The sequence below is a fragment of the Cylas formicarius genome, unplaced genomic scaffold (assembly GCF_029955315.1).
Source record: "Cylas formicarius isolate icCylForm1 unplaced genomic scaffold, icCylForm1.1 PGA_scaffold_4__25_contigs__length_36172078, whole genome shotgun sequence".
In the NCBI taxonomy this organism is placed as follows: Eukaryota; Metazoa; Arthropoda; class Insecta; order Coleoptera; family Brentidae; genus Cylas; species Cylas formicarius.
In genome coordinates this window covers 9,374,391-9,402,330 of record NW_026844334.1, presented here as the reverse complement: position 1 = coordinate 9,402,330, position 27,940 = coordinate 9,374,391, and the positions used below count along the sequence as shown (strand labels likewise).

The following is a 27,940-nucleotide window of genomic DNA, read 5'->3' as shown; positions in this document are numbered from 1 at the left end:
ACGATTATTGTACTGACCATAAACGTTGTTGTTCCAGACTATTAATTATTGCTTTTTCTCTCTCGAAAAGTAATTTGGCAATAACAAAACAAGTATTGAATGGTTTCCAAAAGTTTATTTAAAGAAATGTTAGTACACTTTAGAAGTAATAGAACGGACGTTTTCCGTAAGTTTCGTATACATAGTCCCACATTTCCATTTGCTTCACTTTACCGTTGGGCTTCACTTGCAGGGTATCATCGATGTCCAGATACTGAATATCGATCGACGAAACTGACGGCCACGTTACGTTTAGAATCGGATCGGATGCATCAGGAGTGGGATTGCTGAAACGACGAATATTTGTTATAGCATTATCCAGCGATGATCTCATATACTGTATCTCATTCCTTTCTTGATATATAAAGCTTTTTTTGTTGTTGTTTATTTATTCATTTAAATGAGAAAGAACAATGTTAAATGCAGATGGGAACAACGGGCAGTGTAAAAAAAATCTCAATATAATAAAAAACAAAAAGGGACAAAAAAGCACAACAATAATCATCCGCAATAAAACGTATGATGTCAATTAAGCAGCCCTTATTGTCATTTATCATTTTCGTAAATATTCATATATGTTTGATTTAGTTCCATTACTTTTTTTGTCTTGACACGAGCGGAGCGCAGCGGAGCGAATTCTTAATATACGAGTGACTGAAGAATGTTATTAATGTGTTGCTTGTTATAGTTCTACGACCGTCATGAACTAGCAAGTAAATTTTATTTTATATATTTTTATTACCACACTGCACAAACGATTTTGAAGGTATTTTTACCCTCTTGTTGTGTTATTGAATATCATAAATAAAACACTATATATAAACAGCAAGAAAAAGTCACATATCCTTTTAATATTATTAAATAAAATTAACGCATTAAAATTCCTATTGACGTTTTATGGAAACTTCACTTAAGGCAGTCGAGGTTGATAATTTTTCTTGTACATCAGTACATATCGATATAATCGAGTACTTATGCTTATTATCGCAAAGTATACGGTGAGTCCCATAAATCTTGAAAATTGTATGGCCTATACAAAGTGAAAAATACACATTAGTTCCTGTTGGAATATTTGACTTTACTTACTTTACTTAAAGGAATATTATATGTTTTGTTGATTACTTGATTTGATTTTCAAAATTAAGGTATTGACTTGTAAAATTGCAGAGTCACGATGGCCTTTGGTTACTTCTTCACCGCTCGCCCTAAAGCTTTGAATATGGGCGTGACCTTTTATGTTATAAATCACATTCCGCTTTTTAAAATGAAACCACTATCTTAAGCAGCAACTCACAGTGTCTTGGCAAAATTTGTCCACATCTTAACCATTCTTTTCCGTGTTAAAAAATCTGCCTCTGTGGCCAGTGGAAACGTCGATATCTTGAAGAGGTAAGCCAGCTCGTCCGCGTGACCTACTTTACCGGCACCTGCAACCGGCACCAATAGAACGTTAGTGAATTAGATTTTGAACCAGATGTTACCTTCGATGACGGTGCGGTTTTGACTTTTCGTTCCGGCAAAGGAAAACTGGTACAAATAAACCGGCGTAAAGTTCGATTGAATCTTCACTTGCTTCAGCGTGGGCCTTCCAAAAATATTATCGCTGAAATACTAAAAGGAAGACTGTCAACTAACTGAGTGTGTTTATTGGATTTTATTTGAGCTACCTTCAAAGTTCTGGACAGATCTTCCGAGAATGTTCTATCTCTGTCAGTATAAGCGTCCTTAATTACTATCCCTGCTTCGGTTAAGTTCGCGCCCTCCAAAGGTACCAAATCCACAGGCAACAGAGCGGTTACATCGGCATCGTAAGACCGAGCTGCTTCCTCAATATCAGAGATGGCTGCAAAATTTAGTCACTTGAAACGACAAAATTAATGAATTAGTCACGTACTGGGCAGAAATCCAATCGATTCTTCGGAGACTGTGCCGATGATGAGAGGAACCTGGTTGAAATTCCCTGATTCGAGCAAAGGGACAGCTGGTTTTGTTATAAACGCGTCTTCATCTTCTACTTCGACCACGGCGCCTAACTGAAATTTTTAGCGAACCACCGTGTATTGCAGATACCACAAAATTATCTACGTAATTAAATTGAAATATGCCTCATCACCTTTACCGTTTATCTTTCAGATCTACGTGTGATCTAAATTGTTTTTTAATAGCAATTGTTGAGTTTACAATATCTTTAAACGTATTTTGAAAGCAACGTCATAGGGAAATTGTTTCGAATTCTTATTGCACTACAATAGTTTAAGTAATATGCACCTTGAAAAAACTTACAAGAGAGCGATAATATGCTTGCAATGGGAAAAGGACCTATTTCCACTACTACAATTTAATCGCAGTTCAATCAATCAATTAATTTTGTATTATGAGATTCAAGTACCTCATTTATTGCAATGGTCAATGGTATAATTTTAATCTAACTGAATGCCTTTAAAGTATCACCTAACTTAAGTGCAGACGACAGGCCTAGCTCTAGGATTCTAGGTTACCTCAAAGTGAATAGAAACATCTTAGATAAAAGTAGTTAAAAAAAGTTCAAAACGACAAAAAAAATTAAGCAATATTTTTAACCCACCATTCTAACTTACCAGTAAACCTAATTCAGTTCCGGCCTGGGCAAGTACGTCGGAGGGTAGACTTTGCAAAAAGTCTCTTATCTCGGTGGTAGTGTTTTTTTCCGAAATGGTCGGATCAAATATCTTGGCTAAATCGTAAACGTTTTGCCTGGCGTTGCTCTGCAATACCGTCGTCAAAGAACATCCGCTCTGGCAAATAGCTGCTCTGAATAGCCCCTTGGACTTCGAGTTGACGACATGAGCCCCGACCGAAATCCCACCAGCACTCTCGCCGAATATCGTAATCTTCTCGGGATCGCCACCGAAGAACTCGATGTTTTTTTGCGCCCATTTAAGTGCCAGTAGTTGGTCCTTCAGACCTGCGTTACCCAAGATAGCTTTGTCCTCGGTGGATAAGAAGCCGTAAAAGCCTAGGCGGTAGTTCACCGTTACGATTATTACATCCTCATTGACAAGATCGTCGGGACCGTAGTAATCGTACGAAGCACATCCCCCGATAAACCCGCCACCATAAATCCAAAATAGTACCGGTAATTTTTCGGTGATCTGAAACAGTGCTATTTGTGGAATATTCCCGACACTCACAGACGGGTAGTTACTTGTCGGGCAGGTGTATAAACGTTCAGGTAAAGACAGTCTTCGTTTTGCTCGTCAATTTCGGGATCGCCATCAAAATGCATTACTACAATGCACGAGGCTGCTGTTCGATTCGCTTCTAGCACTCCTTCCCATGGTTCCGAAGGTAATGGAGCCTACATGCGTGTCCAAAAAAACAAATAAGCTCCCTTATGTTACCCGATTGCAAATTCACTAGCCAATAGCTTTAATATTACTATAATTAAAGTATTGCATTAACATTAACATTAATCCCTCCGACCTCCTAGGTTGTTTACAACTACAAGGAAAGTTAAGCTAAGTTAAACTATACCGGAAATAACGAAAACTTATTTTGACTTTAAACCAAAAGGGTAGTTTGTTATATGGAGCAAAGGTGGTTAGGGAGATATCACGCCACAAATATGGCGAAAAAATAATGTTTTTAGTTCTTTTTAAACCGATAATAGAGAGAACAATAACATATTACTAAAGTAATATTATTACAAAAACGCGCTTTCTGCGTATATTTTTTTTACCTTTTAACCAAATTTACATAAAAACTCGCGCAAAAAAAAATTCGATAGATGCGTTTATTATATTTCTTCCCACAATTTTTCATAAAGCTTGTAGTTTCCATGCGATGCATATATGCCATTATTGAATTAAAAACTTATATTGAACCGTTAAATGGTAAATAATTCGTATTATTCGTGTTTTTATAATAGGAATTTTCTTTTTTTAAGATTAAAAACGTTCTCGTCTTTTGGTTTATCCTGAATAACGTTCGAACCGTTGGAGCTACAAAATTGAAATTTGCCTTCTTTTTAAACCTCCACGATGCATATAAGCTTATAAGAAATGGCCCTGATCCGACGCTGGTATTCATCTTTTTTTCACGATTTTCGACTGTTTTGTGTACCTTGCTATGAAACACGATAAGTGTCCGAAATATGAAGCAATCGACTTCATATTTGACACATCTATGCAGCTTTGCCCCGTGACGGAACCTATTGAAAATGGGGGGGGGGGGAGGGATCGGGAAGCATTTTTTTTAAATTTAAAATCGCGTGTATAAAAAAGACCATTTTTCAAAAACCGTTTACAAGACCGAAAATATTCTTGAACCAGAAAACGCAGAGGAAACGACTCCATAAACTTTTATTTTTGACAATTGTTCAAAAATACGCAGGGTGTGCCGCAAATTCAAAAAAACTGAAAAACGGGTCCTTCTATTATTGAAAATTATCAATCATTTCAAATCTGTATTTTAGATGTCAGTTTCGTTTACATGACGACATAGCCGTGCAATATTAAAAAACATAATAAGTACTCCAAATTTGCAGCTACCCTCGTCAGACTTGGGAGAGAAGTAGAAGTCTTGACTCTCTTTTTTTTTTTGATTTATTTTTTGCAAAAAACAGCTTTTCCTCCAAAGCCATTCATCCGATCGAAAAAATTTTACATCCGTAATACGTGACAGACCCGGCGCTATAACTTTTGTTTTATGCATTTTTTCGATTATATACAACGTGTTTTAGTTATAGACAAAAATCTAAAAGATCCTGAAAATTGTTCTTTTGGAGATTAAATTATTAACCGTAAATCAAAACTCGTACGAACAATAGCCAATCCGTTCAAACAGTGTTATAGGCCGTATCAAGGGCTACAATTTTTGTATTTACGGTTTTCGTCTATCACATACGCTGTTCGAAATATTTCAAAAAATCCAAATGAAAATCACCATTTGGCGCGATGACGTCATTTACTATTACCACGTACTGCATGGTTTCAGAAAACAAGTAGTTTTTTGAAAACAATTCTCTTCATTGAAAAAATTCGGATACCAGGAAACTAAGGAAATCCAGGGCTAAACATTGTTGGAATTATATACAAGGTACGTCGTTTGTGGGCAAAAAATTCTAGTAGATCCTGGAAATTTCCGATTTTGTGGGTGAATTATTGGCGATACATGAAAAATTTTTAAAGATGTGATAATTTGTTATGAACAGTATCGTAAACTGTGTCGAGAGAGAGTTTGAGGTTTCGTCTATAATACAGGGGACGCAAGATATTTGAAAAAATATAATTTTAAATTGCAATTAGCAGTACAAATTTGGATATTTTCCGAATTGTACCGTAACTTTGAAGTTCGACGAGATGTGAGAGACACTTTATACAGGGTGTATTCACATCAAATTACATCGATTTTGCGGAACTTCCATAGTGGTCCGCGAAGCGCCATCTTTTTAAAATAAAAAGCTGATTCGCGCTATTTGCTACGAACTTGCCCCGCCCACCGACGATTTTTCGAAAGCAATCTTGTTACTACTACTGCAACAATTTATGTATTGTATAAAAAAACTTTAAACCCTGATATTAACCGCCTCAGATAGGTTGTTCGTAATTTATTTAATAGTATATGGCACATTTTTATTATTAAAATATGTTGGGAATAAAGCAAATAACATTTTAGTAACGATACCAATATACTAAAACTCATAATTTATATACGCACTAAATAACTAATCAAAACTGACGAAATAAAGACTTCATCTGAAAAACAGCTATATCATATAGTTCATCCTACCAACACATACCTAAGTGATAGGATCATCTAACTGCTTCATAATCACTATTTAGTTAAGTATTTTACGATATTACAACACAGTCATTATATAAAACCAAATTATTTGATTTAAGTAAAGCGTACTTATTTCATGAGCTATATACTTTTACACCAAGTTTTAGAAGGTAGAAGTCACACAATTGTTGACCAATAATGTAATTTTGTTACATAATTACAAAAAAAATAAGTGTTAGATACCGTAAACGCAGATTGTCGATGACAGTTTTTACCTGAAATCTCAATTTTCCAACAGGCGGACGACCGAATGGTATTCCTTGGAAAGCGTACATGCTGCTGCTCTCTGTTCTGATCTCATGACCTCTTATTCTGCCATCGGGGAGGTCGATCACGAGGTCCGCAACCTATGGAAAAAAGTATTTCCGTTTTTTCGAACCAAACACAAATATGCGTTATTTACGCAAATATATTATGTTGTTTGTTGCCTGTGCGAAATAAAGATTTTACAGTAAAGTACCGTTTTAGACTTAACATATATATCATATAGTAAATACTCATCAATTAAAAACTTCAAATTATAAACCATAACATAATTGGAATATTTATTTAGCTTCATTAATATTAAAGAAACCTTCATTTTCCCATCCAGGTTAGAATTTTGTTTGATACTTACAGCGGTTGATACTAACACAAGTAGTAAAAATACGCGCATTTCGAATGTTATTGTTTTAACCACCATCGTTCAATTTATACTCGAAACGTACGTACTTGAAGTTGATTTGAGTAGGTAAGAATAACAAACAAATTTTTTTGATAATAAATACTAAAATAATATCGGCTAATCATTATATAACAAGATGGCTTTCGAAAAATCGTCGGTGGGCGGGGCAAGTTCGTAGCAAATAGCGCGAATCAGCTTTTTATTTTAAAAAGATGGCGCTTCGCGGATTCTTGTTCTAGAGGGACGAACTGTTTTTCTATCGTGCTCCTGCGGTCCACTATTGAACTTTCGGAAAATCGATGTAATTTAATTGTGCATGTACTGTATAAAATGTCCTTCACGTCGCGCCGAACTTCAAAGTTACAGCAAACATCGGTAAATATTAAAATTTGCACAAATAATAGCGTTGTCGAATGATATTTTTGCAATTATCTCACCCCTTGTATAATTGACGAAACCATAAACTCTCTCTGAACGCAGTTTACGATACTGTTCATATCAAATTATCACATCTTTAAAAATTTTTCATGCATCTCCAATAATTCACCCACAACGTACCTTGTATATAATTCCAACAATGTTCGAAATACAGGATATAGCCCTGGATCTTCTTAGTTTCCTGGTATTCGAATTTTTCCAATGGAGTAAATGGTTTTCAAAAATCTACTTGTTTTCTGAAACCATGCAGTACGTGGCAATAGTAAATGACTTTATCACGTCTAAATTCAGGGCAAGAAATGGTGATTTTCATTTGGATTGTTTCAAATATTACGAACAGCGTATCTAATAGACGAAAACCATAAATACAAAAATTGTAGCCCCTGGTACGGCCTATAACACTGTTGGAGCGGACTAGCTATTGTTTGTACGAATTTTGATTTACGATTAATAATTTACTCTCTAAAAGAACGATTTTCAGGGTCTTTTAGATTTTTGTCCATAATTAAAACACCTTGTAAAGAATCCAAAAAATGCGTGAAACAAAAATTATAGCGCCGAGTTCTCCACGTGTTAAGGATGTAAATTTTTTTAGATTGGAGGAAAAGATGTTTTTCTGGATGCCAAAATAACCACAAAAAAAATCAAAAATTAAAAAAAAATACTTCGCGTTATTTCATTGCTCTCAATTTAAAGAGTCTAAATGCGGGTCCAGACTTCTACTTCTACTTCTCTCCCAAGTCTGAAGTCGGTAGCTGGAAATTTGGAGTACTTATTATGTTTTTTAATATTGCACGGATTATCGCGAACACCCTGTACAATACTTAAGAACCGTAAATACAAAATTTTAAGCTGTCTATATGGGCCATATCATCATGTAAAAAAAACTGACATTTAAAACACAGATTTGAAATTGTTGCCAATTTTCAATAATAGGGGGACTCATTTTTCAGTTTTGTTTTTAATTTGCGAAGCACCCTGTATATTTTTCAAAAATTTTCATCCCCCCAATTTTCAATTCGTTCCGTCACGAGGCAAAGCTGAATATATATGCAAAATATGAAGTCAATTGCTTCAAATTTCGGACACTTATCGTGTTTCATAGCAAGGTCTAAAAAACAGTCGAAAATCGCGAAAAAATATGGATTCCGGCGTCGGATCAGGGCCATTTCTTATGAGCTTATGTGCCTAGTGCAGGGTTAAAAAGGATTTCAATTTTGTAGCTCCAACGGTTCGAAAGTTATTCAGGAAAAACCAAAAGACGAGAACGGAGAACGGACAGACAAAAAAAATGTATTTTTTTACGGTGATCATTTCTGTACCAACAGCGATCCCGTAGGACTTACTGTTACCGAGATATAAAATTTTTATACGAGCGCACTTACTTTCGAAAAATTCGATTTAATCGATTTTCGAAAATAACAAGAACAAATCTCTATTCTGTTTCACGCTGTTTCTTTTTACTTTCAACTGGATCTCTACGAAAGTGAATATAAGAAAATCCAAGATCATATGGCCCGCTTCAAATCAACTACCGGCTAGCCTACTAAGTCTACTTGGTGAAAGGTTAAATAAAGGAGCCATGTTATTAATTATATTTTTAATTTTAAACTCAACACAAGTGTATTATTCCTGGATCGAAGTATATTTTCCGCATTTCTACGAATAATTAATGATATTGGGACATTAGTTAATTCTACACTTAGTAAATTGACATACCCATTTAGTAAACGATCCGTTTTTAGTATTCATGCCTTCTTCGAGTTGCGTTGCGCGTATACCTACAGGACTGTGCAGCGCAAAAATGTTATGTTTTTGGATTTTCGTGTCAGCTATCGCTGTAAGTACGGCCAAAATGCTTCCTATACTGTCCGATCAACAATATTCAGATCGGTGGAAGCAATTTATCAAAAATGCAAACTGTTCTAGTTTCCAAGTGTGCTATATTGTTAGCACCAACGCGTCGTGCTGTCAATTTATTACAGACCTATATTTAGGCTCTAGCCACTGCAAGAGTGTAATCGTGAATGACTTAGTCGATAGTCACCTGATTCAGGACAGTGCCACGTCTACCATCGTCACTATGGTGGCTTCCCTTGATGATGTGTTCGGAGTGGCAGTAAAGATGGTAAAAATGAATTTTTTTCGCAATCTCGGGTGGTTCAGGTTCGTCGTTTGTAAGAAAATATCGCAAAATTCGTCTATAATGAAGACACTGGAATCGATTTGGAATCACGGTCTCTTGAATTACGATTTGGTGTACCATCGCGGTACACCAAGGTCGTTGAAGGTAGTTGAGTACGACCCATTTTCAAGACAGATCAGTAGCGGTGTTTCAATGCGGACGCGGAAATCGAAATGGCGGTATAATATGCATCGGTATCCAGTAAACGTAGCGCTCGTCTCATTTGATAATGGAAATAGTCCAAATCTCCGTCTGGGAATGTATTTTGACGAGATGGTAGTAGGTGCCTTTAAATCCATTACCAACGCCTCTATAAAAGTGATAAGGGCACGAAATATATCACAGTTCTTGAAGTATTTCATATCAGGACGTGCAGATTTCAGCCCCTTGATAGTACCAGTATCATCTATGCGATATATGGCCGACCGAGTCGATTTTACTCACCCTCACGCTACCGAAAATTTTGTAGCCCTAGTGCCCAAATATGAACGCAGGCAGTGGAGGGGCGCATTTTTCAATCCCTACGTGACTATCATGATAGTTCTATCGTACATACTCGTGGTTGTTGCCGATAAGTACTTGACCATTAGAAACAAAAAGTTCACAGCTGACAGTTTTTACTTAAGCTGTTTCGGTATGCCCATCGAGGCTTTTAAAAATAACAAAACAACAATTGTGGCTAGTTGGCTCTTGTTTAATATCGTCATACAAGTGATCTTCAACGTGCAAGTCATGAGATATGTGCTTCTTCAGTACGTCAGGGTCGAAATAAATTGTATAGAAGATCTAAATAAAAGTGGAATGAAAGTCTTTCATATAGGCACGGAGGAGAATATAACGGCCCATCAAATCCGGATATCATCGCCGAAAGAAATGGCCCGGCTTGTACTCCAAAATACGGCAAACGCCGCGTATGTTGTGCCATACACAATGGCTACGTTTATTCAAGAGTACTCGTTGAAAAGAGACAAACCGTATCAATACCAAATTATAAAGGACATAATAGAACCGAGTTGGGGCTCCTTTCTCGTTAAGAAAAACTCCCCTTATATGAGGGCAATCGACAAAGCGGTATCCGTATCCAGGACTATGGGTCGAGGACCAGCGATACCGGCCTCCAGGCCGGAGATCAACGAATCCGCGAGTCGACTAATAAAAATCGATGAATTCTGGTTTCTGTGCAAGATTGTATTGTTGGGATCGTACGTGCAATGCGTTGTCGCATTGGTGATGGAAATTGTCGTGTTTAAAATGAAAAAAAATCGGCGTCGAAGAAACATCTCTTGAGTTTGTTTTGTCGTCACTTCGTATCCAGTTACAATTCGTATAACAAAATTACTTATAATACACATTGAGTGTTATGGACGGATTAATTTTAATTTCATCGTATGTTCAATTAACTACGTACAAACTTTTCCAAAGTATTAATTGCCATGCGTGCCTGCACGCTAATAATTTTTGAAAACATTGCCATAGCGTATCGCCAACAGCCACAAAAAAAGAAGCCTCAATTTGTGAATTATTATTGCTAATTTGTTTTACATTTAGATGGGTAATTGAGTGCGTTAAACAGCGAAAATCACCTAAAATTGCTTTATTATTATATAATGCGCACACTATAGATATTTTAAACGGCGAAAATAAATATCCTGTTCATTGTTAGATACTATTTCACTTCCAACAATTGGGCGGTAATCAAGCGCGCGTTGAAAGAGTTTGAAAAATATTATTCCTACAATTCAGAACCAATAAAATGGGCGTTTTGCGTAGGTTTCGTACAGATTGTCCCACATCTCCATTTCCTTAACCTTCCCGTTGGGCTTCACTCGAAGGATCTCGTCGATGTCCAGATATTGAATGTCTATCGGCGAAACTTGCGGCCAGGTTACGTTCAGGAGCGGATCGGACGCATCAGGAGTGGGATCCCTGAAACCACGCATTAATGTCAACTGTTTTTTTTCACACTTTACCGTAGTTATGCAATAATTTTTGGACACTCTGAACAAATAAATAAGTAGCACCAAAGCTGAGTTTTATTGTTTCTATACTTTTGATATTAAGACATCTTTTTTTTTGGTTAACAGAAACTCACAGTGTTTTGGCAAAATTCGACCATAGCTTAACCATCCTCTTTCGCGTTAAATAATCTGCTTCTGTAGCCAACGGAAATGTCGATATCTTGAAGAGGTAAGCCAACTCGTCGGAGTGACCTACTTTACCGGCACCTACAACCATCATCATTCGACACCACTGAGTTAGCGCTACTAGGAAACGAGATGATACCTTGAATTGCAGGACGGTCTTTGCTTCTCGTTCCAGCAAAGGAAAATTGGTACCAATAAACCGGCGTATAGTTCGACTGGATCTTCACTTGCTTCAGTGTGGATCTTCCAAAAATATTATCGCTGAAATACTGAAAGCGAAAGTTTCAACTGAATACTAATATCGAAGTGTTACCACTAATTTTGTTTGAGCTACCTTCAAAGTTCTGGACAAATCCTCTGAGAACGTTCCATCTCTGCCGGCGTAAGTTTCTTTGATTGTTATTCCAGCCTCGGTTAGGTTCGCGTTCTCTAACGGTACCAAACCGACAGGTAGCAAAGCAGTTACATCCGAATCGTAAGACCGGGCTGCTTCCTCGATATCAGAAACAGCTGCAAAATTTAGAAGCGTTGTTGAAATGAGCGGGTTGACGAATTAAGGCACATACTGGAAAGAAATCCTAGCGATTCTTCGGAGACTGTTCCGATGATGAGCGGAACTTGGTTGAAATCTCCTGATTCGAGCAAAGGAACCGTTGGTTCCGTTATATACGCGTCTTCGTCTTTTACTTCAACAACAGCACCTAGCTGAAAATTTTAGTTTGATTTATAGCACAACCGCAACGTAAATTGAAAGATGAGTTGTTATGTTTTTCTACGGAAATCTACTATGAAGGATGACCTGCGGTAGTTTTAAGATATTAAGACTTGCACGATAGGGTTTGATAAGGTTTATTGAGTTACTGCTAGGTATCTAGTTGGTCAGTATTGGTTCTAGTTTGGTTAGTTAGCTTGCATAATTAATATGTTATTTTAACTTTGTACCTTTCTAATTCGCAATCAAAATAATAAAAAAACGTTTTCTGTTTTGCTTTAGTCTGTGTACTACGCGTCTAACTCTTGTACTTACTTGTACGCCTAACTTAGTTCCTGCCTCGTTCAAAACTTCGGTAGATAAACTTTGCAAAAAGTCTCGTACCTCCACTGTCGTGTTCCCTTCAGAAATGGTTGGATCGATAATCTTCGCTAAATTGTAAACGTTTTGTCTGGCGTTGACCTGCAACACAGTCTCCAAGGAACATCCGCTCTGGCAAATGGCGGCTCTGAATAACCCCGTGGATTTCCGGTTGAGGATGTGAGCCCCGACCGAAATGCCACCAGCACTCTCGCCGAATATCGTAATCTTCTCGGGATCACCACCGAAGAACTCGATGTTTTTTCGCGCCCACTTAAGTGCCAGCAGTTGATCCTTCAGGCCGGCGTTACCCAAAATCGCTTTGTCTTCGGTGGACAAAAAGCCGTAAAAACCTATTCGATAATTCACCGTCACTGTTATTACATCTTGATTGACCAGATCATCGGGGCCGTAGTAATCGTATGTTGCACATCCACCGACAAACGCACCACCATAAATCCAAAATAGTACCGGTAATTTTTCGGAGATCTGGAACAGTGGTATTAGTAGAATATTCCCATCGCTCATACGAGAGTAGTAACTTCGCGGGCAGGGGTGTAAACGTTTAAGAAAAGACAGTCTTCGCTTTGTTCGCCAATATCTGGATCACCCTCAAACTGTACTTGCACAATGCACGAAGCCCCAGTTCGATTCGCTTCTAGCATTCCTTCCCATGGTTCCGAAGGTAAAGGAGCCTGCATGTACAATAAAAAAAAGATTAACAACCTTGCGGTTCATTTAAGTTTAAAATTCGACGACATTAATTATGTTACAGCACCAGAATGGACCACTTTTTTAAACTTAGATTATTCGATGCGCCACAGGTTAAAAATCTAAGTGATAAGACATGTTAAACTAGAGAACAAATATCCACATTTAAGAATCAAATCTTAGTCCGCCACTAGATATGTTTATATAAAATAAATGAGTTTTTTGACAGATAACAATGAACTGATACTATGAAAAACACAGTTATTACACAAAAAATAAGGAATACTTTTTTTATATGGTGGCGAGGATCTATCAGCACCTACCTAGCGACGATATTAATATCCTTCAAAGTAACCAGTTCCAGAATAAACTAACTAAAATTGCTGATCAACAAACTATTACATAGTTTTTTGGAATTTGTTTCTTAGAGAGCTTTGTAGTTTCCAGTTGTTGAATGATATTTTAAGATATTTTAAATACAGAATGTCTGCCGATCGCAGTTTTTACCTGAAATCTCAATTTTCCAACAGGCGGTCGACCATAGGGTATTCCTTGAAAGGCGTACATGCTGCTGCTTTCCGTTTTGATCTCATGACCCCTTACTCTTCCGTCAGGGATGTCGACTACGAGATCCGCAACCTATACGCAAGCATATTTTGTGTCAACAAATGAGTAGCAAGAAATGAATACATCCTGGAACGAGTAGTTTACGCAGATTAGACGTTTATGCGTAAATCTGCGAGAAAAACACTTGAACGTGACGAATATTTTATTTATATTCTGAACGAATGTATTGTCGTAGCGGGTGATATATCGATCAACAAGGAAAACTCTCGGAGAACAACCAAAGCAAATTTAAACGTTGGTGAATACTCACGGCGGTTGGCACAAATGCAATAAGCACAAATGCGTTCATGGCGGCTGTTGTTGCTATAATCATTATACTCCAATTTATACTCAGAAAGTAAGCACTTGAAGATGAGTTGATGATACTTCTCCCACCAGTAGGTGACTGGAGTACAACGTCATAGAAAAATGGAAACAAGCATCGCAAATAGTTAAACACATAAGTATATCCGGTCAAACAACATTTAATGCAACACCACAGGGTGTTACGTATATAAGAGTAAAACCATCCATGAAGTTTATAATAAATAAATAAACAATTAAATAAAAATCAATTTACTATCTACTTATATTTTTAATTAATAATTTTTAGCGCCCCATTTTATTGAAGTGATTAGGTGAAAACCATCTGTGAAACTGTACAGGGTGTCCCACAGGGACACAAAGTGTTTAAAGGTTGTTGAGTACGACCCATTTTCTAAAAAAATCCACAGAGGAATTTTAATGCGGATGAGTCCGTCAAAGGGGAGATATAACATGCATCACTACCCAGTAAACTTGGTCGTCGTCACATTTGGAAAGGTAACAACTCCCTTCATGTATTCTGATCATATGCTCGTAGAAGCTTTTAAAGCTATTACTAACGCCACTGTAACGCAGCTAAGTGTACAAAATAAATCTGAATTTACAACGTACTTCGTATCGGGACAAGCAGATTTCAGTCCTTTGTTCGTACCCCAGTCATCTATCTTTCATTTGACTAATCAGTTTGATTTTACTTACCTGCTATTTTGTTTTTGGTTGTTGTTATTGCTGATAAAGTCTTGTTGCTAATACATAAGAGGCTCGCCCGGACAGTTTTTTCTTTAGCATGTTCGGCATGCCTATCGAGACGTTCAAAAAGAACAAAACCCTGATTGTTGCCAGCTGGTTGATGTTTAATATCGTCATGCAAGTGTTCTTCAATGTGCAAATTTTGAGCAGGTATTCCTCCAATATGTCAGGGTCAAAATCGCATACAAGGAAAAACTGATTAAACGCGGATTGAAGGTTTTTTCTATAGGTACTATGATAAATTTGACGGATAACCAAGTTCAGATATCATCACCAGAAGAAATGATCCAGCTTATACTCGGCAATACTTCAAATGCCGCATATATCGTGCCTTACACAATGGCTACATTTATTGTTAGTTATTCATCCAAAAGAGATAAGCTACATCAATTCCAAATTACAAACGAGGTGATACAGCCAAGTTGGCGCTGCTCTGTGGTCAAGAAAAACTCTCCGTATTTAGGTGCCATCAACAAGGCGGTTTTAATATCTATGATGATGGGACAAGGCACTGAGGTGGCGGGAAACTATTTCATCCACAAATCAACTAGTGCAATTCGATCAAATCTCGAGCCTATGCAAATACTATTTGCTACCGGGCTACGTTCAATGCACGGTAGTATTGGCGCTGGAAATTATCTTGTTTAAAGGGCTAAAATACTGGCGTCGAAGGAGGTTCGCCTGAGCTTGTTTTGTAATCAGTACAAATACAATTTTTGCTGGTCTTGCTGTGAACAATTCTCACTAATCATAAGAGATAACACTAAACTAACGTCACATTGCATTATTTTTGTTCATTTTGACTTAGTAGTAAGACGATCCCCAATAAACCAAACTCTTATATAATGTTGCCAGGGTGTCATTAGCCATCCAAAAAAGATTTTTTTATATAAACATGGCTTAGGTAATGTTAAATATAAAAAAAATCTGCCCAATTTTTGTTGACATTTTTTAATCTCATATACATCGGGCTAATTTTGCTTAAACTTAATTATACAATTGTCCAATGCTGTCCCGGGAGGTAAATTTACAGTTACTGTAAGAACAACTTTTATGACTCTGCAGATGCTTTTGTAATAAGCCTCGTTTTCTATAGACACAAAAAATCTCAAAAATTGACAAAAAGTATTTTTCTCAACATAGATGACTACCATCAGATTTGTTGCAAGCTAAGACGTATTGTTATTTTTCTTTCTTTCTCTAGCCGAGCATTAGAGAATGTATAAAACACTCTGCACATTACTAAGTTGGTTTTCTTTATAGGAGCACAACATAACAATATTGTACATTGTACGAGGCTTTTCGGATCACAAATTGATTGGTTATGAAATTCACCCAAACATATCCGAATACAATTGATGTTTGTATTATTAAATTGAAAATAAATATTTAGAAAGTTTATTTTGCATGTTTTTCCTTATAGGTATGCATAGTAACAATAATTTCGCGCTCCACAAACTACCTAATTTCCTTAAAAATTCTATATGAAATTCTCTACTACTAAGGTATTGGTGGTAAAAGGTCGCATGCTTCATCTAGATAAAAAGAATAAATTGTTAAATAATTCTGAATTCTCAAAAGCTCCCAGTTTTGCAATTGGTAGTCTGGTTATTTTTAAGAGTAAAATAAATAATATGTTTAGAAACGCCAATAGCATAAATATCAAATTAAAATGACAGGGTGGCATTGGTAACCATTCTGTTGATTCCACTTCATGCTTGTTAAGGTATATAGTCGCCCTATGAAAGTTTATTCCTAAATCGCTAAACAAAATCTAATGGAAACCAACTATAGTTTACTTATGTCTCAAATCAAATAACAATAGTGATTTTAGACGTCAGAATGTTGCCTTGCTTGCCAGGACCGTATCATGTCGAAGCAGCGACGGCGTTACTTCTGGGAATTCCAAAAGCATGTAACCAGTCTGTCTACTAGGATTAAAAGAGTTCGTAGAAAAAAACATATCTATAGGTATGAAACAATTACCCTATATAAATTTATTCCATAATATGTAATTTACAAAATAACAAGGGTAAGCGCTAATGGCATCAAAGAACGCTTAATGGACACGACAACGAACAGAGTATCGATAATAATTTGAGGCGCCGGCATGTTCTTGCGACTCGCCATATTTTTTTTGACGACCGTATTATGTCGGTCCGACGATGCTGTTACGTCCAGTAAATTGTCCAAACTCGGGCCGATCGATCTACGAGATATGCAAGTGGAAATACAAGAGTTCGTCGCCAAAACTAGATCTACCCAGGAAACCTCTACGTTTGCAACGTGCCACCTCATCTACCACGCGGGAAGTTATGGGTGCTACGAAATCATCACGTTCCTGTTGCGGTTCACACGATGTGCGAAATTTATCGCGCACCTAACCCAGCAGCAAGGAGGGGGTGGCAACTTTAACGACACTCTCAAAACGATCACGATCATCGCTTTGGAGAAGATCGTTAACTTTGAGCGTCGGTTTTATGGTCTGATTAAATCAGATTTTTTCCAAAACATGGGCAACTATTTGTTCGTCTTGTGCGCACCCAACACCCATAGCGACAGCGTGCGTACTATGCTCCACACTGCGTGGAATAACGGCGTATTTAACTTCGACGTTTTGTACTTCAACGATTCGGCGAAACTTGTTCACTACAACTCGTTCACCGATCAGATGGTGTCAACAGGAGTGCGTGAGATGAGTTACAATTTTGCCATGTTTCCTGACAAACTAAAGGACATGCACGGACATACTTTGCACGTGGCCATTTCGGAGGACACGGTGAAGAAATTGTGCGGGGAAGAAAACGATTCCAGTATTCTATTCCCGAACTGGTTCGCCCGAGCACTCAATGCCTCCACCAACCTCACCGTGGTGAGTTCAAAACGTAAGTTTTCTGGAACAGCCTTAAAAATGTTCGCATTCGGTAAACTAGATTTCTACCTCTCAACGATCGCAATAAACTTGATGAATAGCAACTCACTGACGTTCTCTTACCCGCACATAGTGAACAACATAGTGGCGTTGGTTCCGAAGCCGCAGATGATACCGGCTTGGAAACACATATTTTTCGTTATTCCTCCTAGAGTACTGATGGTGATTTTGGTCGCAGTGATAGCCGTGCGGTATTTGGACAAGTTGGTCAGCCATAGAAACAGAATACGGACCGCGGACATCTTAGGTTACGCGGCTGCGTGCTTTGGAATGTCTTGGACGCCACTTAGGAGGCACAAATCTTTCATCACGGCCGGTTGGCTTTTGGTAACCGTCGTTCTGGGAGTCGTCTTCCAGTCTCTGTTGCTGCGCGCCATTTTGACAGACAAATTCGTAACGGGTGGAATTAGGACCATCGACGACATCAGAAAGAGTAACTTGACGGTTTATACGTACATCCGAACCGATATCGGTATACCTCGTGCGATTCGCGTCAGCAAATTTGAAGTTCGGGAAATGGTACTACAAAACAAACATGATGCAATATACGTCATGCCATACGTCGAGGCTAACTGGTTCGTCGAGCATTTTTCCTGGTGCAACAAGTATTTCAGCTTGCGGATTATGTCCAAGGCCGTTATGCCTAGTCTCGGAGCCTATTGCGTCAGCAAATATTCCCCATACCTCAGCAAACTTAACCAGTGGTATTTGGAATTTCGAGAGATAGGGCTTAAGGCTAACAAATTAGAGTTCAAGATGCAAGTGGACGCGAAAGAAAAGACGTTCAAGTTTGAGCATTTTCAGGGCACCTTCGTGTTCTTGATGATCGGGTGTACATTGGGTATCCTCGTCCTCGCTTCGGAGCTCATCTTTTATAGATTTAGGAGGTTTTTCAGACACACCCATCATAATGGCATAGGCGAGTAGGCAATGGCCAATATATTTTAATAGAGTTTCCTATTTGCACTATTGTGTACGTATTGCTGTTAATATAACACATGGAATAAATAGCCTGGCGTGAAATAAATTATGTAGCGTTATATAATTTATAGCAATATATTGGTAGCATTTAGAATAACGACCGATAAATTGGACTGGTCTGTACCCCACAACGTCAGTCAGTCAGTATGCAAAAAAATGTATTTTCTCGGGGTCCCTTACATACCTGTTTTTAAATATTTTGCTTGCCTAGTAGTTGTAGTTATTAAAAATATGTTGCTACTTGATGTATTTTTTATTCAGTTTAATTCGCATCACCATGAAATCCAATATGGAGTGTATTGCATCCTACGTTCTGAAATTCCGCAACTTCTGTGTCCTTTGGATCACATAATAAAATTTACTCATAAACCTAACACAGCATATTACTTTTTACTCACTCATTATCCATATCGTACCGTGTGTTTGTTTCTGTGCAAACATAGCTCAGATATACACGCTTTTCGCTAAGCTTTGTTAATGGTAAATATATTCTTCCTTGATAAAGTACTCGTTATCATCGTCATCTTGTCGTATTATGATATTTTACAGAAATCAATTTATTTATTTATTATGTGTATGTTTATACACTTTTCGAATACCATGATAGTCAACAACTTTGTTTAGTTTCTTAGTCGATGTATTTCTATTTTACTAATTTGCACTTAAAAAGTAAATGTTACAGTGACGGTGAAAATTCCGGATAAATTGGAACGTTATTTTCAATGAAACGTAATGTCAAACATAACCATAGAGCTTTTTTGGCCTATTAGAAGCTCCCATACAGCTATAAGATAATATAGTGGCCCTACTACGGTAAAAAGTGATGGGCCGCAGGTGGCTATGACATTTTCGTAGAGAAGGTGTGGATCGTTTGCGCATGCGTCCCCCCAACTAACCCAATTGTCACATTGCCGTAATTTTTCTGAAAAAATTGACTAATTTTCATAGGAACTCAAAATCAATTTCTGAAGTCCGAATAAAATTGGCAACGCCGAGCTAGGAATTGCTATTGCCCGAGAATACTAACAGTCTGTGACATTGTTGTTTACATTTTTCGTGGTCATAATTCTCTCTTTTTGGTTATTTACATTTCAATCCAGATTACAATAAGATTATATATATTAATATCTAAAGCCCGGTAGACACAATGCAATTTCTACATGTATTTTTAGCATTTAACATTTGCTGTTAAATATTTTTAACGGGGAATTTTTCTGCGTTTTGAGACAATAAACTACTAATTGTTTATTGACTTGTTTTATACTAGTTTTTAATTTTCTTGGTTACATTTTCCAATACCTACATTTTTTTAATGAAATTATCAATTGGTACTTTTCATAATTATATATTTGGGAGGCGAAACTTTCTACAATTACTAGACTTGCAATGAAAGAAGGGCATTCTGTCTGTACGAGGCTCTTGTTGACGATTTTTTCCATTTAGATGTTTCCAGTGCGTTATCTAGTACCCCAAAGTAATTTTCAGTGGAGGTTAAACCAATGAGTTTATAAAAACAAACTGTTTGCGCCGATTTGCGGGCACAAATTCGGGAAAAAATAGCTGGTATCGTGTCTATAGGCTTAAAGAACCAAAACGCCAAACTACTTACAGGATTATATTAAAGACGCCGATCCGTATGCTGTAATTCAGCACAATATTAACCATGCACTTGAAGCTAATTTTTTTAACAACGCTTTTCACATCTTAATTCCTTTTTTGCCTGAAAATTTAATAGGATTTCGACATATTTTGAGAAAATACTGCCGCAAAAATGCTGCATCCAAACATTCACGACCTGCCAGCGGCTTGCGCAAGGCCTTATAAGTCGAAAGTCAGAATTTCTAATTAGAGCTGCCATTGGTTAAAATCGAAATTTCAACTCTCGCGCATGCGCACGTTCAACAGACCGCATACATAGTTGCTTCAGGAGTTCCTGAACTCCTAGCATAGGCAGGGCCTCTATATGTCTAGTAGCTATATGGAAGCTCCATAAGCTTGTTAAAAGCGGCTACAAGCAACGTACAGCAAAGAAAAGAAATATTTTTTTACCAAAATGTGGTCCTTTTATGTTCAATTCTTTCAACTAAAGTTTTTAATACGCGCTAACCAAAACTATCAAATTAAAAAATAGAAAACTTTCACTGTTTCTGCATCGCCACGGACCCAGATATTTAATATAATTGAAGGACAATAAAGAAATATTACACATATAGGAATACGATAGATACGAGGTGTTTGTTTTTACATTACAAGCTGATAATCTTGATAGCCATAATGTAATGTACGATATCCTCAATATGTTAGTTCTATCTACCGCTAATGGCGATGATGAGTGGGTAAGCATTATTTTTACAACATTTTTGCCATAAAAATTGTTATAGTCTGCAGCATGTCTTGAGTACGATCTCAACTCTTGCTACTGTTTAACTTTTAATCTATATAAAACGATTTCAAAGGCGAGCATGCCCAGAGTTAGGCCAAATAAGCAAAAAAGGTTATGGAATTTCGGCCAGGAGTCATTAAGTTAAGAATGTCCTCAAAATTGGGTACATCGCAAAATAGCCGTATTGATCGAAAAGAGATAAAGTGAGTTCTTTTTTATCCGACTTTGGTGAATAGCTGACGATTTCGGTCGCCATAGTGTATTGCACGACGTACGCGTCATTGTATGTAAGGTTCACTGTACTATTTCGTCATGAGATATTACTTTAACTATATTGACTTATATTCCCATGAGATCCCAAAGAGAAAATACGAAAGTTCGAAAATGAACCAATATGGAGGTAATCGGGACATCATTGTTCAGGACTACTTTACCGTTATTTATTTATTACATAAATACTCGGCATAATGCATTAGTCGTAATAACAAACGTCATATGTTTATTTATTTCCGCACCATAGTTTAATTCCATAAAATATCTGCTGGAATTATTGATCTGATAATCCCATAACATTCGACTACTGTTTAATCGATTTAAAATGCTTTGAAAGACACGAGCCGTATATAGAACATAACGACTTGTACTTCAACGCGCTTAGCAGTTTTTTCAGAAAAATTTTATGCTGCAGTTTTCATTTCTCTTCTAATTGAAGAAAAACAAGCAATTAAATCACTTTGTCAACAAGGGAAATTAACATTGCTTTCTTGCCTCAAAAAATGTAATATTTTTTCCTCTGATCCCTGACTGAGAGTTTGTTTTTCAACGTATTTCCTATTTAAGTAGGATCCACTCGGAATTATAATAAGCAAATATAATTCTGAACCCTGTTTGTGACCAACTGTACGGACTGGGCAATAACATTTAATGTTCTCCTCATTTGTATAGATAATTATTGATATTGTGGCAGTTGACGAGCTACATAATGCAGACATTTTTAACAAACCTTTCTAGTAAATGACTCAAAATTAATTGTCGTACATTCCTCACTAGACGGTCGCGTCGAATGCATAGTCACATGAACGCAGTAGGCACACGAAAATGCTATATTTTTGGTTTCTCGTGTCAAGTGCTGCAGTAAGCACCGCTAAAATATCTCCTGCGCTGTCTGGGCAACAAGACTTGGACCAACGGATGAATTTCACCAAAAGCATCAACTACTCCAGCTTCCACCTGTGCTACATAATAGGAACCAACTCCTCGTGCTGCCACTTTATTGCAGATCAATATCTAAGCTCTAGTCGTTGCGCAAGTACAGTCTTAAACAACCTGGCGGATAGTGACCTGATCTATGATAGTACCACATCTATCATCGTCATTCTGGTGGCTAGGTTCGACGATGTTTCCCGAGTGGCAGAATTATTAGTAAAACTGAATTTTTTCCATAACCTTGGAAGGTTTAGGTTCGTTATTTGCGAAAAAGTATCCGACGCGTCGTCGCTTGAAATGACCTTTGACTCCATCTGGAATAACGGACTATTAAATTACGATTTGGTGTATCATGAAGAATCTTGGAAAGTTGCCGAGTATGACCCATTTTTAAGAAAAATCAACACTGTTTCTTCTATGCTGATAAGTCCATCGAAGGAGAGGTATAACATGCAGCACTACCCAGTAAACGTGGTTGTCACATTTGGAAGCGGCAACGGAATGTATTTCGACCATAAGGTAATAGAAGCTTTTAAGACTATTACCAATGCCACTGTAAAGATGCTGACTGCAAGAACTAAATTGGAATTTACGAAGTATTTCATATCGGGACAAGCAGATTTCAGTCCATTGATCGTGCCCCAATCGTCCGTCTTTCATTTGGCTTATCATTTTGATTTTACTTACCCGCACGGTACAGAAAACTACGTAGCTCTAGTACCCAAATACGAACGCCGGCAGTGGAAGCGTGCAGTGTTCAACTGGGATGTGAATATCATGATTGCTATTTTGTTTTTTGTTGTTATTATTGCTGATAAAGTATTGTCGTTAATACATAAGAGGCTCGCTCCGGACAGTTTTTTCTTTAGTATGTTTGGCATGCCGATCGAGACGTTCAAAAAGAACAAAACGTCGATTGTGGCTAGCTGGTTGCTATTTAATATCGTCATGCAAGTGTTCTTCAATGTGCAAATTTTGAGCGAGGTATTGCTCCAATATGTTAGAGTCAAAGTCACTTACAAGGAAGAACTGAATGAACCCGGATTAAAGGTGTTTTCTTTAGGTACGACAAAGAATTTGACGGATAATCAAGTTCAGATATCATCACCAGAAAAAATGGTTCAGCTTATACTCAGCAATAATTCAAATGCCGCATATATCGTGCCCTACACAATGGCTACATTTATGGTGAGCTATTCGTCCAAAAGAGATAAGCCGCATCAATTAGAAATTATGAAAGAAGTGATAGAACCCAGTTGGCGCTGCTTTCTGGTCAAGAAAAACTCTCCATATTTAGATGCAATAAACAAGGCGGTTTTAATATCTATGATGATGGGCCGAAGTACCGAAATACCTACATTGAGGCAGAATGCTATTGCATCGACGCATGAATTAGTAAAATTCGATCAAATTTGGAGCCTATGCAAGCATTTTTTGCTACCGTCCTACTTTCAATGCGCGGTGGTATTGGCGTTAGAAATTATCATATTTAAAATAATGAAATGCTGGCATCAATGGAAATTCTTTTGAGCTTGTTTTGTAGCCACTACCGAACAATTGTGAAGAATTTCTTCACTTGCAGTTCTTTTAGTTATTGTAAATTAGAAGTTCGACGATCACCAAAAAAGAATAATTGTATCTAAGGAGCACAGCATAAAAATATAACATTGTGCTAAACATTTTGCACCACAAAATGATTTGCTGGCAAATGAACCAATATTTGAAATAAACGTGTGTATTTTGTTACTTCCATAAATTTTTAATTTAACAACATAGTATATATAAATGCTTTTCCTTAGAGCGAGGAAAAATAAAAAAGTATATACAAAAACTTTAATAAATAATAAACTATCCTCCCAATTTTTAAATATTTATATTTTTAAAAATACATTAAATAACGTCAATAAAATAAACGTCAAAGGAAAATGACAGCGGCTGAAATCGATAAAATAATTGTTGATTATAATATAGGTTAAATTATTAAAACCGATTTTAGATGATACATGACATGACACGTGACACCAACAAATTCTTTAAGCATGGATCAACCTAATCAAGTAACCTAAATAACCAACCAAAACTAAGAAAAACTAGATCTAGCAACGCAATCTATAGCTAGATCGTCTACTCTCGAGAACAGTGGAGGACATCAGCGGCTGCTATATTTGCTATAGTGTTCTATTATAGTATTAAAAGTGTAAATGCATTTATCAGATATAAAATGTCGGAGGAAACGATTCTGTTTATTTCGGTTTATGTAGGTTAGGATATGTAGTTAGGGAACAATTACAACAGAATCGACATATGCTCCTTTACTCCATAAAATGCTCATTTATTCCGTAATATATCATTCACGTAATAACAGGAGTATGGCTAATGATGGAAAAGAAAACTTAATGGACGCGAACACCACCAGAGTATCGATAATAATTTAAGTAGGTCGGCATGTTGTGGAATCTCGCCATATTATTTTTCGCCGTATTAGGCTGGACTGGCAAGGCCATTACGAACAGTAAATTCTCCAAACTCGGACCAATAGAACGAGAAGGACTACAAGAAGAGATACAAGAGTTTGTCGCCAAAACTAGACCTATCGAGACAACCTCCAGGCTTGCAACGTGCCACGTCATCTACCACGCGGAGAGTTATGGGTGCTACGAAATCATCACGTTGTTTTTGCGGTTCACACAATGTGCGAAATATATCGCGCACGTGACCCAGCAGCAAGCAGGAAGCGCCAACTTCAACGACACCCTAAACACGCTCACGATCATCGCGTTGGACAAAGTCGTTAACTTTGAGCGTCGATTTTATGGTCTCATTAAGTCAGACTTTTTCCAAAACACGGGTAACTATTTATTCGTCTTATGCGCACCCAACAGCGATGGCGACAGAGTGCGAAGTATGCTCCACACCGCCTGGAATAACGGCGTATTTAACTTCGACGTTCTGTACTTCAACCATTCCGCGAAACTCGTTCATTACAATTCGTTCACCGATCAGATGGTGTCTACATTAGTGCGTGAGATGAGCTACCATTTCGCCATGTTTCCCGACAAACTAAAAGACATGGAGGGACATACCTTGCACGTGGCCATTTCCGAGGATAAAGTGAACAAATTATGCGGAGAAGACAACGGTTTCAGGATTCTATTCGCGAACTGGTTCTCTCGAGCGCTTAATGCCTCCTTGAACATCACCGTGGTGAGTTCAAAACGCAAGTTTACCCATACTGACTACAAAATGTTCGCATTTGGTAGACTAGATTTCTATCTCTCGACGGTTCCGATGAACTTGTTGAATAGCAATGATGTCAGGAACTCACTGACTTTCTCCTATCCTCACATAGTGAACAACGTAGTGGCGTTGGTGCCGAAGCCGCAGATGATACCGGCTTGGAAACACATATTTTTTGTTATCCCTATTAAGGTACTGGCGATTATTTTGATCGCAGTGATAGCCATGCGCTACCTGGACAAAGTGATAAGCCCTAGCAACAGCGTACGAACCGCGGGTATCTTTGGTTACGGGGTAGCGTGCTTCGGAGTGTCCTGGACTCCACTTAGAAGGCACAAATCTTTCATCACGGCCGGCTGGCTGCTGGTGACCGTCATTTTGGGAGTCTTCTATCAGTCTCTGTTGCTGCGCACCATTTTAACAGACAAATTCGAAACGGGTCGGATTAGAACCATCGACGACATCAGAAATAGTAACTTGACGGTTTATACGTACATTCGAACCGATATCGGTATACCTCGTGCGATTCTCGTCAGCAAATTTGAACTTGAAGAAATGGTGTTGCGAAACAAACCTGACACCATATACGTCATGCCGTACGTCGAGGCTTACTGGTTCGTCGAGCATTTTTCCTGGTGCAACCAGTATTTCAGCTTGCGGATTATGTCCGATGCCGTAAAACCTAGCCTTGGAGCCTATTGCGTCAGCAAGTATTCCCCATACCTCAGCAAACTTAACCAGTGGTATTTGGTATTTCGAGAAATAGGGCTTAAGGCTAACAAGTTACAGTTCAAGATGCAAGTGGATGCGAAAGAAAAGACATTCAAGTTTGAGCATTTTCTGGGCACCTTCGCATTGTTGATGATAGGATGTATTTTGGGTGTCCTGGTCCTCTCTATGGAGCCCATCGTTTATCGATTTAATAGGAGTTTGCGGGAATAATGCCGTATGCGACTAGGCAATGGTCAATTTACTTGTAGTTTTTCAGATTGACTCTATTGCGGATATGTTTTTGTCACTCTATAACCCATTTCACTCTTATATGCAGCACTGTGTTATTTTACTCGTCTATTGTCTAGTCTAAAAATATGATAAACTGGAAGCTTGTTAGTTTAATACAGTATTTCAGTTCTACTGATGATTTTTTGATATTTTATCATTTTTCGTATTCTATGTCAAGAGGATATATATATATATATATATATATATATATATATATATATATATATATATATATATATATATATATATATATATATATATTTTGAACAATAAAATATACTTCACCAATATTAATCTTGTTGACAAGTTGGGTTTCGCTACAAAGATGATTTGACAAATATGAATAAATGATGCACGACCATCCACCAAGCGTTTTAATTGTTTTTTTTACTTAGCGCGTGTATTTAACTTTTATAAAAATTTAAAATATGTTTGATTGCCGATAAACTCACCTTACTGTAGGTGAGAAAAATAACATAGTTTTTTTAAAAAATATTTACATTTATTATATTAAGATTTTTGTGAACGGTGAATACTGGGCCATTTGCATAACAGTAAAGTATATAACTTATACTGAGAACATAAGTATCTACTCTATCGATACGTTGATACAGTGCCAAAATATAAAAATGGCAATTTGTTGATTCGCACTCAATATTAAAAAAAACGACAATAAAGAAATACGGTTATTATTAATTAAGTCCTACAATAACAAATGGCTATGTAAATCTAATTTCTAAATTCTTCTACCGGTGTCTGTCTCCTGGCCCACCATCCTTTTATTCTATATACGACAATCTCTAGTGCAAATACCATTATAATATTCATGTAGGTGAGGCAGAGCTGTCGAAATATCAACTGCAGGTCATGAAATTTTACAACTGTGGGATCACCCCAATTGGATGGATTCACCTTTAGCAGACGACGTCGTCCCATTTCGTTAGACCGTATCACCGCCCTATTGATTGATTCTAGGTAAGGAGTGTTCTTTTTTACCATGAACCCGCCCCAGCTGGGCTCGATCACTTCCTTCATGATGTCGTACTGACGCGTTTTATCCCACTGGGACGAATAGCTGACAATCTCGCTCGCCATAGTGTACGGCACGATATACGCATTGTTGCGTGTATTGTTAAATATTTGTGCTATGATTTGTTCGCGAGATATGACTTTTACTAGATCAGCGCTTATATTTCCCTGGGAACCCAAAGAGAAGATCTGAAAGTTCCGATTCGTCAGCTGCTCGATGGACGTAATTTCGGATTTAATAGTTTGAGGAAACAAGCTATGCATAGCTTCGACGTTATAAAGTACTTGGATAATGATATTCGTCAACATCCAGCCGGCTATGATGAACGTCTTTTCATTTTGAAACCTTTCGATTGGCATTCCATAGATAGTGAAGAAAAATTTGTTCCAAGCGAACTTCCTGTTTTTTTGTAG

General features: G+C 37.5%; 2 protein-coding genes across 2 annotated transcripts; both read right to left on the bottom strand.

The window, feature by feature from the left end:
- Positions 1-12: 12 nt before the first annotated feature.
- Positions 13-6,584, bottom strand: LOC132701582 (juvenile hormone esterase-like). The gene is made up of 9 exons (XM_060669649.1): positions 6,479-6,584; positions 6,078-6,209; positions 3,224-3,376; positions 2,637-3,170; positions 1,934-2,072; positions 1,707-1,882; positions 1,521-1,650; positions 1,334-1,466; positions 13-326 (listed from the first exon to the last, which is right to left on the bottom strand). The coding sequence occupies exons 1-9, from the start codon at positions 6,542-6,544 to the stop codon at positions 140-142; spliced, it is 1,650 nt and encodes a 549-aa protein (XP_060525632.1). The 5' UTR covers positions 6,545-6,584; the 3' UTR covers positions 13-139.
- Positions 6,585-10,554: 3,970 nt separating this feature from the next.
- LOC132701585 (juvenile hormone esterase-like) lies at positions 10,555-14,008 on the bottom strand. The gene is made up of 9 exons (XM_060669655.1): positions 13,954-14,008; positions 13,584-13,715; positions 12,908-13,060; positions 12,321-12,854; positions 11,860-11,998; positions 11,628-11,803; positions 11,433-11,562; positions 11,242-11,374; positions 10,555-11,075 (listed from the first exon to the last, which is right to left on the bottom strand). Exons 1-9 carry the CDS (start codon positions 13,990-13,992, stop codon positions 10,889-10,891), a joined length of 1,623 nt encoding a protein of 540 aa, XP_060525638.1. The 5' UTR covers positions 13,993-14,008; the 3' UTR covers positions 10,555-10,888.
- Positions 14,009-27,940: the final 13,932 nt, after the last annotated feature.